General features: G+C 45.7%; 1 protein-coding gene across 5 annotated transcripts in view; it reads right to left on the reverse strand.

Annotated features, from left to right (window-relative positions):
- LOC147615494 (transducin family protein / WD-40 repeat family protein) overlaps positions 1-19,220 on the reverse strand; it is a 275,467-nt gene that overhangs the window by 222,876 nt on the left and 33,371 nt on the right. For 3 of the 5 annotated variants that reach the window (XM_086779594.1, XM_086779593.1, XM_086779592.1), the window contains exons 2-7: positions 14,588-17,011; positions 14,355-14,495; positions 13,612-14,074; positions 8,843-9,071; positions 8,568-8,732; positions 7,916-8,188 (exon numbers count right to left, since the gene is read on the reverse strand). In XM_086779594.1, the coding sequence (XP_086635720.1) occupies positions 7,916-8,188; positions 8,568-8,732; positions 8,843-9,071; positions 13,612-14,074; positions 14,355-14,495; positions 14,588-17,011 (3,695 nt within the window). The remainder of the gene's footprint in view (positions 1-7,915; positions 8,189-8,567; positions 8,733-8,842; positions 9,072-13,611; positions 14,075-14,354; positions 14,496-14,587; positions 17,012-19,220) is intronic. The other 2 variants (XM_086779596.1, XM_086779595.1) reach the window with 2 other exon arrangements.

The following is a 19,220-nucleotide window of genomic DNA, read 5'->3' on the forward strand; positions in this document are numbered from 1 at the left end:
CCTCAGTACATATTATGCTCTATGCTGATGATATTGTATTAGTGTCCGAGTCTCCAGGTGGTCTACAGCAGCATCTACATGCACTCGATCATTTTTGCACACAGAGGGGTCTTAGTGTGAACCTTGGGAAAACCAAGGTTAGGGTCTTTCATACATCGAGACAGAGCAGGAGTCAGCTGACGTTCACTCTCGCAGGATGCCAGGTGGAGGTGGTGACATCATACGTGTGCCTAGGGGTTACCTTCTCTGCAGCAGCCACACGCTTCCCCATGGGTTCAGCAGCCAGAGCTAGATTCACACGGGGATATGCAGCATTGGCTATGCTAGAGAGACAGTGCCACCAGGTGCATTTTCAGGAGCCCCGGACGAAGGGGTGGCTATTTGACACATTAGTCACACCGGCATTGATGTATGGAGCAGCACTATGGGCGCCAGGCCTTGCTACCCATTGGTGGACACAGATAGAGAGACCACAGGCCCTCATGATGGCACGCATGATACGCAGCAAACCGTCAGTACCTCATGACATTATCCGAGCAGAGTTTGTTGCGCCTCCTATGATGGTAGAGGCCATATTTCAGACTATATGCCTGCTAGACAAATTCAGAGATATGCCACAGGACAGATTATCATACAAAGCTTTTCAGGCCTCTAGACAGTTGGCTGAGGCAGGAGACAAAGGATCATGGTATGCACAGGTCACACATTGGTTCTCACAGCATGGCCTAGACATGGATCATCTACCACCATTCCAGTATGACAGGGATGCACCACATATCCGTCTCTCTCATAGTGAGAGGAACAGAGTATTGAGACAGGATCTATGGCAGCTCTATACACGAGAGACATGGATATCGCCTACACAGCCTCTTCCACCGAAGATGCTATACTACAGAGATCACTTCATGAGTATCACTGATGATGGATTTATAGAGAGGCCTAGATACATGGAGGGCTTTTTACCACACGGCTCCCGAGTGGCTATTGGTCAGCTCAAAGTTTCATCACACCGAATGGAGATTGAGACTAGCAGAGCAGCACGGATCCCCCGAGAGGAGAGGGTATGCAGATTGTGCAGAGAGGAGGTGGAGAGTGAGGAGCATTATGTATGCAGATGCAGAGCATATACAGCCATCAGAGAGAGAGATCTCATTTTATTCAGAGAGCCACATTCCCTACACCAGATCTTTGAGGCAGCAGACCAGCGCATACTGGGGAGATATATTCTAGACATACAGTGCCACAGAGAGACATTATTACAGGCTCAGACAGCTCCAGAGGGGGGGCGACAAGACACAGATTACTACATTTTTTCAGAGATCCATCCCCCTCCCAGCCCCTACACGGCAGGGAATTACTCTCCAGAGAGCAGAGACACTTAGAGCCCGCAGGAGACAGAGGACACCTGGCTTTCGGACACCACGCCTATACCAAAGAGAGATGACAGAGATCAGAGCTCATTTTCACAAAGAGGGTGCGGAGCGACTGGCTCGCTTCAAAGCACACCCAGGCATGTTCTTCAGGGAGCTGTGGACACCCCCTTCACTGATGTATACCATTTTATACCCCCAGTATGGTTCAGGATGGAGCTAGCTAGGTTGCATATCATGATTGTATACTCCATGCATATAGCTTTTCATTCTCCTAGTAGTAGAGCTCCATCCCCTGCACACCCAGATTCAGCTTTTTTGTTCAGTACTTTTTCATTTTGTTGGGATGACAAAGGATACCCCATACAGGTACTCCGATTTGTCTCATAGGCCGAGTTCGGTCTTTTGGAAGACGTTAATAAAATCTCTCTCTCTCTCTCTCTCTCTCTCTCTCTCTCTCTCTCTCTCTCTCTCTCTCTCTCTCTCTCTCTCTCTCTTTTCTTTTCTTCCGATGACCGGAAGAACACAGTTGTATTATTTTTTGTCTCAAAGGCCGACTTTGGCCTCTCGTAGACGTTAATATATCTTTCTTTCTTTCTTTCTTTCTTCTCTCTCTCTCTGTGGCCTCTACATTGATGAGATCTTGACCTTCATTGACAGATTAGGCAAGGCTAGTCCCACACAGGCATATTGATCCCCCTACTAATTTATGCAGTTGACATCGTCGTCCTCTCAGATTCAGCCGAGGGGCTTCAGAGACAGATGGATGCCTTACAGGACTTCTGCACTCAGCGGGACCTCTCTGTTAACCTTGGTAAAACCAAGGTAGCGGTCTTCAATACCTCCCATCCCTTCACATCTAGATCGAGCTTCACATACAGAGGGGATCCTGTGGAGATTGTCTCATCCTATGTCTACCTTGGTGTCACTTTCAATGGCCCACGCTTCACCATGCTTCCCGCAACACATGCCAGAGTGACACAGGGATATGCAGCTTTGAGCTCAGACGCCCTTGACCTCGTACACAGAGACACATCAGTGCCAGGGGAGTCGGCTTCCAGAGGTGAGAGGATATAGATGCAAACGTTAATATATCTTTCTTTCTTTCTTTCTTACTCATACACAGAGACACATCAGTGCCAGGGGAGTCGGCTTCCAGAGGTGAGAGGATACAGATGGGAGTCTGTTCACCGTTGTCACCATTTTGGGCATCTCCAGAATTCATGTGTGTGCAAGGGCTTTGGATGCCCAAAATATCAAGAATGTACAAGCTTTGGGAACAAGGGATTATCCAGTACAAAGGACCAAGTGTTCATAGCATGGTCTAGGCACTCAAGACGGTTTCTTGGACACAGAAATGGGCTTTCGAGCTCAAGTGTCAAGTGGAAAGTATGTATATGGCGAACTCTTGAGGATTTGGGAGAGATCGAGCAATGAAGCAGATTTCTACGTGGTGCTTACATGTATTTCTCATGTGGTGGAACACAAAGAGATCATCTCCTAAATTTTAGGAAAAGTTGCTATTTTTAGCAATCTCCGATGGAATTTCTGTTCGCATCATTACTTCCAGAATTTGACAGAGATCGAGTATTGTCAAAGCACCATTGTGAAATAAGCTATCATCTAGAATATTTTTAGAGCTGAAGATTGTGGTATTTTTGGCCTTTAGATTTGGGACATGTGGCAGATAAGAGGATAAAAGTGAGACAACTGTCCTCACACTTGTCAATTCAGCTCTACACATGGCATTGTAGCATTTTCTTGCTTATTTTTTAATATGAAAGAATTATCTCTTGGGCGAGTTTGAGCTTCAAGCAGGTTTTTGGAGGCTGACAACTCTGATTTTTCAACATTTCTCTTCATTTCTAAGCCCACCATAGCCATATCCAGCTTGGGGAAGATGATTTTCACTACTCTACGTCATCTTGCGCACCCCGGAAGGCTGTTTTTCAGCAAAACAGTCCTAAAGCTTGCTGAAATTTCTGGTTTTATGCAATATACACGCTGTTTTTTTCAGGTTTTGGCACTCATAGATGCGACATACATGCTGTTATACTAGTTTATGTGCTTATGGATGAGCCACATGGGCTGGTTTACAGGTTTTGGCGCTCATGGATGCAACACACAGGCTGGTATACAGGTTTATGAGCTCATGAAAGAGCCAAATGGGTTGGTTTACAAGTTTATGAGTTCAAATGAGCCACATGGGCTGGTTTACAGGTTTATGTACTTGTGGAAGGGCCATATGGGCTGTCATACAAGTTTATGCGCGTATGGAAGAGACATGTGGGCTATTATACATGTTTGTGCACCTATGGAAGGACATGCTGGATAGCCTTATTGGATGAAGGACAAGTTTATGGTTGTATATGGATAATCCGGCATCTCCCATGGGGAGAGTAAGGCCCTCAAAGCTTGTACATGTTATATTTCTCCTTGGATAATGAAATACTCCAAGGGGGGGGGTCGGCCCATTCCGGCCTCTATGCGGTGTTATATGTGCAACTTTTATTTTCAGCTTTGTAGATTGTTTAATGGCTATGATTAAATGCCAAAATGTTTAATCATGCTCATGGTCAAGCGTTGCACACCCACTCCCACGCTTCCCGGGTGAGTTACAACCACCCACAACCACGCACAGCAGGGGGGACCGGGGGTTGCGAGGAGTGGCTTTTCTATACAAGGAGGAGCTTCAACATTTGATACAGGTGGTTGGGCGGGGATGAGGCTACACGGTTTTTGTGGGTGAGGATCCAAACAGAGAGGGCCCTCTACAACATACAACATTGCAAATGAGTTTAAAGTCAAGAGTAGAGGTGACTTGTGTGTATTACTAGTGTATGTGTACGTGAGTGTGTTTTAGTTTGTGTGTGTATACCTGAGTGTATGGGGGGAGAGAGAGAGAGAGAGAGAGAGAGAGAGAGAGAGAGAGAGAGAAATGAAATGAAATGAAATGTTATATTAACGTCTTCAAAAGGCCAAAGTGACCTATGAGACCAAAGTTACAACCATGTGACATCTGATACACTGTCTGGAAAAGAAAAGAAAGAACTAAGTATCTAGCCCCACAATACATCAGTAGGGGGGGCATCCGGAAGCAGCAACTAGGGAGAGTGGGAACCTAATGCTATTGGTCAAAATGGGGTACATGAGTACATGGATACATGAATACATGAGGAGAGAGAGAGAAAGAGAGAGAGAGAGAGATTCTCTTTTACAATATGTGTAACAGGTAGAGAGAGAGAGAGAGAGATTGTATGCATTTGTATTTTTCTGTGTGTGTGTATTTGTGGGGGGGTAAAGATGCATGCAAGACATCTACCTTGCAATGTGCTACTTTGCACCCTCCACTTCTAAATATGCTAGCCATGCAAAGTCCCCGTACATGCCCCTTTACGATGACATTATGAAGTTTTTCAGTCTAGGGGACATCCTCCTAGCTGGAGACTTCAATGCCCGCACCGCATGTGCACAGGTACCCTTCTTTGAGACAGACGATCCCATGTACCAAGAGATTGACATGGTGGGTACAGATCTGGAGTGGACATCACAGGATACAGCAACCCGCACAAACTGTGGAGAGTATCTCTTAGCCCTCAGCATGCCTCATAGGCTAGCCATTTATAATGGCCTAGCCAGATGACCTGCATCCAACTCCTTCACCTCCTACCCCTTCGGACATGGAGCCAATACAGTGGACTATCTAATGGGACCCCTCTCTCTAATCCCACTTATTCCAGTGTTTACCATCTCGCCTCGCCCCATCGGTGTTGCAACTGACCATGCATACCTCGCCTTCTTCTCCCTCACATGCCGATACACCACCCAACCACCTGCTTTGCCCCATCACCGCCCGAGATACCACTTCAGCAAAGAGACCTCTTCCATCTATTCTGATCATGTCTACCGCATCCTCTCCAACCTCGACCCCACATCCCACTTGATGAGCTTACCACACAACTCGCAGCCACCCTCCATACATCCAATGCAGCTGCCTTCCCACACTCCAGAGCCACCCCTACATCACCAAGAGGGACTGTCCCACAGAATAGCTGGTACGACGAGGAATGTCATGATACCTGAACCTGTCTACATCGGGAGGTGGCGCTAGGATCCACCACTCACCAGCAGGAGCGAGTGATCTTCCAACGTCTCACATGGAGGAAGCAGAGAGCCTACCTAGCTAGGCTTGAGCAGGAGCTATACCAGCTATGTCTTGGGAGGGACTGTAAGGAGGCGTGGAGGATCTTCCACGATCATCCCTACCGATCCTCTTGTATGCAAATGATATTGTTCTTATTTCTGATTCACCAGAGGGGTTGTAGAGGCATTTGGATGCGTTACGGGCCTTTTGCAAGGACCGGGACCTACTATGAACCTTGGAAAGACCAAGGTCATGATCTTTAACACCTCCCCACAGTAGATAGGTAGATCTGCAATACAGTTTACATACAGTGGAGAGCCTACCTCATATGTATACCTTGGTATCACTTTCGCTGGACCTCAACTCTTGAAGTGGAAGGCGGCCGAAGCTAGATTGATGAGGGGATATGCAGCCCTTGGCTCGCTAGAGAGGCAATGCTCACAGATACAGTTTCAGGAGCCAAGGACGAAGCTTTGGCTATTTGATACTCTAGTTATACCTGCACCTGGTCCGGCACTACTGTATGGTGCCCCCATTTGGGGTCCCAGCTTATATCACAGGAGGAGATAGAGGAGAGCCAGCCGAGACAGATACAGAAGAGGTATATGATGGGTGGAAGCCGATGGAGAGGCCCCTAGTGGCAATCATTTCACGCATGATTAGGAGGAGAGGGCCCTAGTGGCGATGATCTCACACATGATTAGGAGTAAGCCATCAGTGCCACATGAGATTGTGCGGGCAAAGATGGGGACTACAACGATAGTGACAGAGGTATTCCAGACAGTGACATACTGGCACAAGCTATGGGAGCTTCCACTAGATAGATACCCCCGGCTAGCCCTAGAGTCCTCGAGATAGCTGACACTCGAGGGAGATACAAAGTGCTGGTATGCATAGGTGGGCACTTGGTTTGGCATGCACGGCATGTAGATGGAGGCTGCCACATGAGATTGTGCGGGCAGAGATGGGGGCTGCACCGATAGTGACAAAGGCTCTATTCCAAACAGTGACATACTAGCACAAGCTATGGGAGCTTCCACTAGATAGATACCCCCGGCTAGCCTTGGAGTCCTCGAGACAGCTAACACTCGAAGGAGATAAAGAGTGTTGGTATGCACAAGTAGGCACTTGGTTTGGCATGCACAGCATGCAGATGGAGGCACTCCCCCTGTTCCAGTACAGCATAGATGCCCCATCGTTTACTCTCAGTCGCACAGAGCGGAACAAGGTTATCAGGAAGGACATTGTCAAACTGGATACTCAAAGGACATGGAGTTCACCTAGTCGTCCATTGGGAACGAAGATGGCCTTCTACAGAGACCACCTCCTATGCCTGACAAAGAATGGTTTCATCATCCGCCCACGCTACATGGACACACACCTATCTTTTGGGGTGAGATGTGCGATCGGCCAGATCCGCACCTCATCCCACTTGTAGCTGAGAGTGGAGACTGCCAAATATGGGCCCAGAGCGACCGCACCAGAGGATAGGATATGCCAGCTCTGTCACTCAGAGCCTAACACAGAGGATCATTACATATGCCGATGCCCTGTATACTATGAGATTCAGGGAGGTTCCACTGTCTCTTCCGAGCTAGGTTCCGACCACTTTCCAGGATCATGGACTTCCCGGATCAAAGATGCTGAGGACTTTTTCTTCTAGAGCTCCGCAGACACACACGTCCTTAGTGAGATCCAGATCAGTTGTACTTGTTCGAGGACCACAACAGAGAGCTCTCACCGACATCTTCCATAATAGCACTCCGAGGGCCGAACCACCCACCATACCCGGATCACAAGCTAGTGCAGGAGCTCGGCCGAGAGGTGTGACACTCAACAGAGCCACTGAGTTATGCAGAGCTGGACGCCCCAGACCCCATGGCCCTCGCCCACAGCCACACCACCAAAAGAGGATCTGGGCCATCATCTCCCATCATCGCAGGACCTTCTCGAGCCGGCTCAGTTTTACCACCTTGAGCACCATGTCACAGTGGCCCATGAGGGATGTATTAGGGTGATATGAGAGCTCTCTGCTCATGTACCTAGATCAGATTTTATAGTTCTAGATTTTTGTTATCTTTCTTTATTACTATTTTGTACCCAGGATGATGTACCTCATGGATATGATGTAGCCTTTTGGTCTCTAGGTCATTTTGGCCTTTTGAAGACGTTAATACAACTCTCTCTCGATGTGAATTAACATCTCTCAAACTTGATGGAACACCTATTGAGAACCCCTCTCTTGTTAATCAAATGACAGATCTTAGCTCAACTAAACTGAAGCGAAATCTGATTAAGATGTATTTATTCCTCACCAATTTTTTTTCAACTCACCTCTACCTTCTTCTTCTTCTTTCAAGGAGCTTCATATATATATAAATTTATTTAAAAAAATTTGCACCTGAAATAAACTGGCCAACCAGTGGTCTCCCACACTCTGCGCATTAGGCAATGCATAATCTTTGATCAGTCGTTGCTCAGTCATCCCATTGACGCCCTCCAGGAGGCGGCAAGTGACAAATGCAAGTTGTAAATCCCCAAGATTTTTGGCACAAACAAAAGCAGCCGAACTCAAATCACCACCAAGCAGAAAAAAGGCTGCAGCAAGATCATGGCGATGTTTCCCCATCAAAACATATGCATTTTTCAGTGCAGCAGCCCGATTGTTCTCCTCCTAGACAACAGGATTAAGATTTAAAAATCAGATCTTTATATAAATAATTGGAAAAAATGACATAAATATAGCAATGACCACCCTCTCTAGCCAGTGATATGTTTTAAGATCACGTGTGCACATGATGAGTAGTATTAGAACTTCCCCACCCACCCCCCCCACCCCCCTCCTCCCAAGGGGCCACCTCAACCACTCACCCAGCCCCTAGATTCCTGTTTCATATTAGCATCTTAGAGGAGACCCATGATAAGGTTACATAGTCAACAATCTCCTTTACATACACACCCAAACACACACACGCATACAAAGAAAATAAGATGAAAGCATCAACTTCATGACCGCCCTCATATTAGAGCTTCTGTTGATATTAGAGAAGCACCTGAAAATCCCGAGCAAGGAACTCATACAAAACTCTGTCTCTCTCATCTTTGCTCAGCTTGAAAAGTCCCATCAACACGTTCTTGCGTCCCAAAGCAAGGTACAGAAGGGCACAATGCTTGGGATCCTTTGCCATCAAATACTGCGCCCTAGCTAGCTTCTCCATCTGCAACAATGCTCAAATCCAACGTTAAAGAACCATAAACTCATGCTTTAGGAGTAAATTTTTTGCAGGAAAGCCTCGGCTTTTGAACAAGTGCTTCAAACGCGACTTACCCTTGTGCGTAGTTGAGCGATATCTGTTAGCCAGAAACCGACTCCCAATGCTCGCATGGCAGGCCATGATAACTCGCCACATAAGCATATATCCAACAATGTATCTTTACAATCTGATTGAAGGGCCCATGCCATCGCCTTTGTTTCCAAGACCAGGTCTTCGACACTGGCATTCTTCCCACTTCTTCTGCATTGATTGCTGTGTGACAGCTGTACAGACAACCAAAACCTGACAAAGTGCAGCCATAATTAGAACCCCCTTAATTAACCTCAACATGGGAAAAGAAGATTACTGAAAAATAGACACAACAAGGCACAAAAAAATGAGCTCTAATCAGTCACATGGAAACGGTGTTCCCATGCCCTAGGAACGACAAATGCCACCATTTCCGAAATTTAAGAGATTTACAGACATTTATAGTATTTTACACACTTATCATGATTTATGGACTTTTTAAAATTGTGGGTGCCCAAGAAGTGATGGCCAATCCTTGTATGATTCAGGCAAACATCATTATTAAGCCAGAATGCACACAAAGCCAGCCTTAATGCACATAACGTGTGGGAAAGCAAACTATTAAAAACCGACACGATTTTTTGGGAAAAGCAAAGAGAAGAAGCTTTTAAAGTATAAATAAGTGGGCAAGCCCACTTTTGACACACATAAGGAAGCAACCTAGAGAGGAGAGGATCTACCAATTATGCCACACAAAGGTTGAGACACAGGAGCATTACATATGCCGCTGCCCAGTACACTGAGATCTGCGGGAGGTTTCGCTGTCTGTTTCGTGAGGGATTTGGTACACTCTCCAGGATCGTTGACTTCCCGGACTAGCATTGCCTAGGCCTCTTCCTGCTTGAGCTCCGCAGACACAAGGACACTTTCTTGAGAGCACTTCGGCCCCAGCCACCCCGCCCCCTCCCTCGCCAACCAACCATCACCAATTTCTTCTGGACCCAGGTGGTGGAGGACACCGATACAGTGGATCTTGTGGGCTCACCTCGAGCTACTTTGGACCCACCTTGCCCGAGAGGAGTTACCTCGGACCGGGCCTCTGCACTCTAGCGTGCCCGACGCCCCAAGCCCCCTCGGCCATCAGCCAGGATCCCCTCATCAGCTCCAGATCCAGGACATGCTCCACCGCCATCGAGCTACCTTTCCATGTGACATAGCTGAGGAAGACCTCTCCGCCATACACATTAGCCCCATGCTTGATATTTTGGAGAGTGGTATACCATCTACTGGGGGCTGATGCTGCTCTCATGTTTCTATGTTCCTAGTATTCCATGATGAGTTTCCACAGACAGTTTTGTATCAGCCCAGTGAGCCAGCTATGTTTATATTTTGTTTCTGTTTTATTTTCCATTGCATGATGAGATATGCCATGGACATTATTGTATCACTTTGGTCTCATAGGCCCCATTGGGTCTTTAGTAGACACTTAATATATCTTTCTTTCTCACCAACGTTGGTGGACAGCCAGGAGCAGCATGATTGTGTGGACTGCCATGTCATCGTTGTACAGACTGTGCAAAAACTCCAAAACTGTGCAAAAACCCTGAAAACTTCTTTCTAAAGGATTCTCCCCCCCGAAAAATCAGCAAAACAAGCTGTAACTCAATTTAATGGCTAAAAGCTTCCATCCCATGGTTTTCCTCATCGTCATCCCTATGTGAGGAGTGATGGCTATCATCATCACCTGAAGAAACCATGCACTTGTTGATTCTTCGACTCTTACGCCGGGCGGAAGAGTCTAGGAAAGTGTCTTTGGGAATTCTCACGCAGAGCGAGAGGATTTCAAGGTGTTTCTCTGGGATAGGAAACTGACAGGCTGATTGGGAATCACCAAGGTTTGCTTGCTTGATCTGTACAGACTGTGCAGAAACTCCAAAACTGTGCAAAAGCCCTAAAAACTTCTTTCTAGAGGATTATGTCACCCAAAAAAACAACAAAACAAGCTGTAACTCAATTTCCCCAACATAACCGAGGAACTAACGAGGAGAGGGGTAAAACCATAACATGTGGGGGACTGTTTCCTGTGTTCAAGAACATCTTCTACAATCCGGTGATGCAATGCGCCTACAGACTAAGAAAACCCCAACATGCAATGCTCCCACCACACATCTCCATAGAAAGACCTTTTGCTTAAGAGGGAGATTACTTTTCCAAATACGTGAGAGCACTTCACACCACCACCTTTGAGGCTTGTTTAGATGCCATAAACAATTGCCATGTTGTTGAATCCATGGGGGGGGGGGCAACAACAAGTGATATACTTTCGCAGCAAAAAGCAAAGGCATAGAAAAAGGGCGGAGTTGAGGCCTCCCTAGAACAAATGACCAATCATCTAGTCTCTCTTGACTTTCAAGAGGAGGAACCGGCACAGGCTGTAATGGAGCAAGCAATTCCACTAGTGTATTCCAAATCTGCCTATGATGCATACCCAATCCAAGTCGTTGCCTCACTTCACGAAAGAAAAGTAGCATGCCATGCATATCAACCACATCTACCGGAAGCTATCTACGTGGTGTTTGAGAATTGTACAATCCAATCTCATTGCGTATGTTTAGTTTCACTTGCCATTATTGCCTTGGACAAAATCGATTTGGATGTGTTCATGTCAAAGGCCTTAGATTGTCTTTGGCGCACAAGTACGGATCGAAAACCTCTCCGTCTTCTTAAAAAGGAATTGGTTTGCACTCCAAAGATGCATGGTGCACTCCAAAGATGCATGGTGCACTCCAAAGATGCATGGTGGACTCAACATACTTGATATTCATCTGCATCTCATTGCTCGAAGAAGCACCCTTATATTGGAATTTCTTCGTCAACGACAACCTTGGGCCATCATGCTTTCTCACTTAGTGACAGTCATGCAAACCAAAGCTTTTGGACATTGGTCTATTTCTTATAAAGAGATAATTTTTGGAAAGTTTAGAGGACGAATCCCAGGTTGCCCATATGTCACCGGCTTGATTCAGGATTGGCAAGTTATTCTGGAATACCTACATTGGAATGGGTGGTAGCAATCAATCAGTAATTCCTTGCGCCTCGAAAACATTGATTGGAGTAGGGTATTTCAAGAGCCTCTGGCTGCTTTAGAGCCTCGTAGATCTTATTTCCTTTATGCACATGGATTGCAGTTTCTGTCTGAGTTTCTGGAGCACCGATTGCCTTTCTTGCTTAAGGGAAACATGCCAACCAATAGGATATCCCAAGTGTCTTACAATTTATGTGGGTGGGAAAATCTGTCCGAAGGCCAACAGCCAATCCATATAGATGCAAGGCGTCCATGATATTATGAAGATCTGTTGGCTTTGTGCCACGCCGACAAATCATGGATAACATTGCAAATGCTTATGTGGGCATTGAGTATGCTAAATATACAAACCAAGATGTGCTTATCATGCAAATTGATATTGAAAAGGCTTTTGATACAATCCATTGGGATTTTGCAGCCTTGGTCATGGAAAGGATGGGGTTTGGCAATAAAATGAAGAATGTCATCTACTGCACACACACACACATAGACATACAAATGTACTAATCGCAGAATTCACAAGGCTACTAGTGTGGTTAAAAGCCAAAGGCCTACCAATCCGCTAGCATGGCATCTACCATACTTACAGATATACATAGACATGCAGATGTACATATACATATAAACACACACGCACACACAACCATACATGTATATATATGTATGACTATTTGTACGTACATACGTACGTATATATGTACACATGCATATGTATGTATGTGTGTGTTCGTGTGTGTGTGTGTGTGTGTGTGTGTGTGTGTGTAAACACAGAAATACATATGTACATACATATATAATTATGTGTGTGTGAATACGGCTTTATGTATATACATACGTGCATACGTATGTATGTATATAATATGTGTGTGGTATATGTATATGTATACATGTACGTGTACGTGTACGTGTACGTGTACGTGTATGTGTATGTGTATGTGTATATGGATATGGATATGGATATCTATATGTATAAGTATATGTTTGATGTATATAGATATCTATGTGTAATATCACACACACACACATATGTATATATATGTGTGTGTGTGTGTGTCTGTGTACATGTATGCAGGCAGCAGCATGCTATCCTTTATCTGACCTGAACAAAATCTCTCTCTCATACTATCACTCTATCTGCATGAGGCATGATGGTGGGCATGCTTGGTAGCTCATCTCAATTAAAAGACCGCCAAACCAGCATACAGTAAAAGCCATAGGAAGTACATGATCTTTTTGGGGCATGAGGCATGATGGTGGACATGCTTGGTAGATCATCTCAATTAAAAGACAGCCATAGGAAGTACATGATCTTTTGGGGCATGAGGCATGATGGTGGACATGCTTGGTAGCTCATCTCAATTAAAAGACCGCCAAACCAGCATACAGTAAAAGCCATAGGAAGTACATGATCTTTTGGGGCATGAGGCATGATGGTGGACATGCTTGGTAGCTCGTCTCAATTAAAAGACCGCCAAACTAGCATACAGTAAAAGCCAGAGGAAGTACGTGATCTTTTGGGGCTGGCCTGTTCTCCAATCAGGCCCCTTCACAAAAGCAGCCTCTATGATACCCTGCACACTGCAAAGTATAATGCTTCACACCTTGGGGTGGCTTGGTACTAAAGTATGTAAGCTTATGGCATATGCCCTGCTGCACGGGGTGGGGGTTGGGCAGTCCAGATTTTAAATAATCCCAAAAGAAAATTATGATGAACAATTTTTTTCTTACCTTTGACCTGAAGGGTCGAGACTTGCATACTCCAATGATTTCGAGACGGTGTCCATCTTCACCAGCACATCTGCTAGCGTTAGTAACTGAATCTCCTCGTCCTCAGCTAAACCGAGTGCATACGAGAAGTTTTTGAGGCAAGACTCCAGTTTTTCTACATTCAGCACTGTTGAAGCCTCGACCTCCTCAAGTCTACCGACTTCCTCCAACAAAGTCATTCTGCTAAAACTTGCGGCATGATTATCAAACTCTTGGTCAAATCCAGCACTCCAACTCGATGAGGCTCCCTGCTCAAAAGCTACCTTCTTCCCTGCTTTTGTTTCCATCTGGAAGATTTCCATCAAATGCATTGGGGGGAAATTATGAAGAGGACCACAAGGATCTTTACTCTGTCCACGCGCGCACAATGTGGACATGTTCTGTTGAAGATATGACAGACAAATTCTAGCCTGCTGATGATTCCCTTGAAGACAACCCAACCCTCATCAGGTAAAATCAATTAGGGCAGAAGCAAAAAGAAAATCAATTCTAGCCTGCTGATGATTGCCTTGAAGACAACCCTACCCTCATCAGGTAAAATCAATTAGGACAGAAGCAAAAAGAAAACCTTCCAAGCTAAATCAGTGCACAGGCAGAAATTCACACGTGTTGCAAGTATCTTAAGACATTTGAATACATACTGCATAGGCATGGGAGCGGGGTGTAAACTTGGACCTGTGTTCTCTAAGATAATAGATTAGTACCTGTGTAAAGGTGATAAAGCATTATCACTGGGTGATACATAGGTAGTGGACATCTTACAACTTCGCCAGCTTTCAATAGGCTCCAAACCTGATCCCACTGTGATCCCAGCTTAGTATCACATAACGGAAACACAGGTTCCGCTGCAGTTGGAAAACCCATATTAGCCACAAAACCTATGAGAAAAATCTCCCTCATGCACCTTGATACGAATATTTGTAGTTTAACAATGCACCTTCATAAAAGTCTCTTGTCGCTTGATTTCTGAGGATCCGTGGACCATAGACAAGAAGGTGATCTTTGAAAGGTACAAAAAGAGACCCCTTTGGCCCCCATGAAAAACACGATGCACTGGAAAACAATGCTGCTGATGCCAAAAAAATCCATGGGATTTGCCTTAGGTTTTCTATCTCTGTGTGAGCTTTTGGCTCTTCACTCCAACCTCTGGCTTCAGCATACACATGTACCTCAGTCTCTGTCAGCAAACCTAGCATTGACTGCCCATTGCCAACTTCTAGCCATTGTATTGATATCGGGCAGCCCACCAAAGAGACTCTGCTGCTGAGATTGAATGTTGCGCTATCAATATAGCTTTCAATATCCCATATAAGAATCCCCTCACCATAGCCTTCTGATGGTGCAGAACACCAGGTGGCAATTTTCAACCCAGAACACCCAATGGCTAGCATAGTCACAGGGACCTTCAACAAGCCCACACAAAGCCAGAAACCATCTTTTCTATCAACTTGCACACTAGTGGAAAAACTTTGAGAACATTTTTTCCATAACCTTAGCATCCCATCTGTGGAACCTGTGGCAAAGTCATACGGACGAGCAAGACCCAGAGGTTCAAACATCAAACAGTTGGCCTGTGCTTCCACAAAGGGTGAAAAGCATGAGGGAACAATTGCAATACATGACACTGGCTCAAGCTCCTCCAGCTTTGCAATGACTGTCAGATTTGCCATTATAGAAGTCTGACTGCTGATTTGATCAGAAAAAGCTGGATCCTTTGCATCATAGTCAGGTTCTTCTACAGTGATCTCCAAGTTGCAGGACACCACTTCATGCCCTGCTTGCCCTAGGCCAATAATTATAAAATTTCTGTTTAGTGAAGCTGAGGCACGAACTGTCTGCATAGGTATTGCCCAAATCCCATGAAGTCCTTGTTCAGAACTCTCTACACACAGATCCAATCTGGAAAGCAGCTTGAGTACCAGAGATGAGCCATTCGATGTTGTCTTTGAGATTTCAAAGACCAAATAGCAGTCAACAATCCCCGCATGAGCAAGAAGCAGCACAGTTTGATCTCTGGGAAACACTGCTGGCAACCACGTCATGGTTTTGGAATCCGAGGAGGGACCAGGTAACTGACCAGAAGACTTCCATATCGAGAAGCACAATCTTGAGGTTATGTTAGCTAGGTGGGAAAAAGAAGAGATGCACCAGAGAAAAATGTCACCTCTACTATCTAGAGTAGCTACAAGCCCTGTATGGGTGATAGGGTGTACAGCTATGCTGATTATATCACATGAATGACCATCTGTGTGCAAACATTCAGTCACCACACCCCAAGCATCCTTCTTACCGGTGCCTCGTGCTGATGCCGAGCCGACTGCTTCTAATACCAAGGTCTCTTTTGAGCTGTTTCCACATAATGCACTCAATGGCGGCCATATGCGAGACCACTGGAACGAAGAAGGTTGTGCTGTATAGAAAAGATCCAAAGAGGAAGGTGGATCTGCAGACTTGTTACCTGACCTTTGTGCAACAACTTTCATCAGAATCTGACTCATTCCGCTTCCTGCAGGAGTAGAGAGTACTCCACTTGACTGCTTCCACAAAAAGACACGAGGGCACCGAGGCGGGTAGACATCATCAAGACAGAAAAGAGACCACAAACAAATAGAACCCTCTGGACCCAATCCAACCAACCACTCACAGGAACCAATGCTTTGTCTTTTTGATATGTTATTGGTACCAAAAGAGCTCCTTGGAAGCACATGGGCCGAATCCCCTGATCTGCACTCCACGGGCCAGTTTACAAACACATCTTTTCCTAGAATGCCATGCAAGCACTGCTCAGCTTCGATAACTGCGCTCACAAAATAGGCTGGCTTCAAATGCTTCAATGGTACATCTTTCCCAAGTGCTTTGTCCAGTCTAGCTCTTCCACTGTCTATTTCCAGCCATAACCGCACCGCCCCATCCTTGCATGCAGTCATAAGGACCGGTCGGAAGGGCTCTTGCGAAACAGATGCTCCCTTTGATGGTCTCCATTGAACCATTAAGACTCCCTGAGGATGAACAAGCTCAGCCTCCAGCAAACCCAAACTGTCTTCCCACCACCAAACTGTAGCCTTTCCTTTGGTCACAGCTTTATGCTCGTCTACTTGAGCATTGCTATCCCAAATCAAGTTCATGAGATCGCCATCTGCTGTTGCAGCTAAACCTTTCGCAGACCAGGTTGCTGCTGCAAACGACTGAGGATGTGTCACATGAGATGTCCATAGATGGCACCAACTCGACTCGTTTTGCCTCCACATGACTACCCCTGTGCCCACTGAAAGCAAGCCATCCCCCGATTCTGTCCATGCAAAGCTCCATACTGGAATAGTATGTTCCAGTTTGTGCTTTAGGACCCATCCCTGTGGAAAGTCTGCAATCATCAACAACGAAATTCAAAATTGAAAAAGCACCTCCCAAGCTTCAAAACATAGACAAATGATCTCAAATGGTGAAAAGGCATATACTATCAAAAATGATCTCAAATGTTGAAAAGGTATATAGTATTAAAATGGTCCTTTCTGTGGGGTATAAGACACTTCCAAAAAGTTATTAAACACAACTACCCAATGCAATAATATAAGTATGCGCAAGGAGAAGATTGAAAGGAAGACCAAAGTGAAATTAAACAAAGAAAGAAAGAAAAAAAGATTTATTAACGTCCACAGAAGGCCCAAAATGGCCTACAAGACCAAAAAAATGCATTGTGCCATAAATTTTCATTGAGCACGGGTCAGCCTTGCAGGCCCTTAGGTATCTATATCAGGATGGAAGTGAGGTTGCTAGTCTCCAATGATAGTGATTCCACCTCCACTTAGGCAAGACAGCATGAGAGTTGTACCTTCCAAATTAGCTTCCATGATTTGGCGCTATTAGGAAGTGTCTTGTACAACAACACATCTGATTTCAGACACAATTGACTGGTTCACTTGAAAAAAGAAACTAACATCTTTTATCTTCTTCTTTTTTCAAGAAAGAGACTTCTATTAAGTATGAAAAAGGCATACAACAATCACAGCTATAAGCCGGAAAAGAATAGAATCACCCCAATATGTAAGGTGATTTCAACCACTGAGGAGCATCATGATGCCATGAGAGACCTGTAAGACTAGAGGAAAAGAAAATGCCATGGTCCCACTCCCGCATAAATATAACGCACTTTGCTTGCACAGAACGAAAGGACCCCTAAATACGAGGCCAAGTAGCCATAAGAGTATGGATGATATCACCCCATATAGTACTAATGCACTGAGACCCAAAAATCTAGACACCCTCAATAGCCTCCATGCATCTAGCTCTCCAAATCTGCCATGCTATAATACTGGCAATAATCTCCGAAGTGGTGTCAATCCTCTATTTGGGGGGTGTATAATCAGAGTGAGGGACATCCTGCAATAAACCATGCTGGGCAATACTGTTAGAAGTCATCTCCTGTCTATTTGTATACACCAGGGCCTCTGTTGTGGGTGTGCCCGCCCGTATATCATTTTTCCACACTCCCCGTATTTTTTCCCTATTTTTCCCATTTTTTTCCTAGTGGCTGGAGGGCTGCCAGGTGATGCCAGGACCACACTGAGGCTGGCCGACTGCATCTGGAGCAGTCGTGGGCTATCTGTGTGCTGGCCGACCTGATCTGAGCAGATGTGGGGACCAGATGCTGGCCGACTGCTGTTTTTCAGCAGTCGTGGACATTTCATGAGTCGTGGGCCTCTTCCAGGGCTGGCCGACTGCCCTCATGGGCTTGTATATATTCCCCCCCATCCTCCTCCACTTTCTCATTCAGTTTTCTTCGGGATCTTGTGTATAGAGAAGAGTTTACACACATCTCTCAGTGTTTCTTGTGCTGATTATTTTCTGCAGTCTACTTGCTCTTGTCTACCCAAGTTTGGATATCATTTCCGCTGCATATTCTGACATGGTATCAGAGCCATAGGCTCTAGCACATCTTGGGCGTTTTTCTGAGCAAGAGGGGGAGCAACAGGTTGCTGATCGGTGGACTGTTTTGGGCTGAACGGGAAGTGAAGGTGCAAGAGGAAGGCGGGCAGAGGGGCTGGACAGCCACTTGCATATTTTCTGATTTTCAGATTTTTCCCACCCACCCACCCTTTCAAGTTACTCTCCGAGATGGCGGATTTACTCGAGATGGCAGAGAAGCACGTGAAGATTCCGACTCTTCCCACGTTCCCAGTGGATCGGCAGTTGGACGGGTCAAATTATGGCATTTGGAAGGTCATGATGGAGTCAGTACTGGAGTCATATGATCTTGCTGATTTTATTATCAAAGGGGTGCCAAGGCCGGAAGCTGAGGAAGGGGAGGTTTTATCCGCGAGGAAGGACCGAGAGGCACAGGCACAAATGTGGGACCGTGTCAACGCCAGGGTCCGGTCATTTATATTCCTCAATTGCACACCACAGGTGATCAACCATGTGAAGCACATGACGCTGGCGAGAGGCATATGGGAGCACTTGGCTTCTTTGTACAACAGGGTATCACCCATGAAGCGGATATCCTTGGAAGTGCAGATGCGGGTTATGAACCCTGCAAAGTCTTCGACGATGCGGGAACACATTAACAAGCTGCA

Source organism: Cibotium barometz, chromosome 40 (assembly GCF_041138505.1).
Source record: "Cibotium barometz isolate CiBa-2024 chromosome 40, ASM4113850v1, whole genome shotgun sequence".
Classification (NCBI taxonomy): domain Eukaryota; kingdom Viridiplantae; phylum Streptophyta; class Polypodiopsida; order Cyatheales; family Cibotiaceae; genus Cibotium; species Cibotium barometz.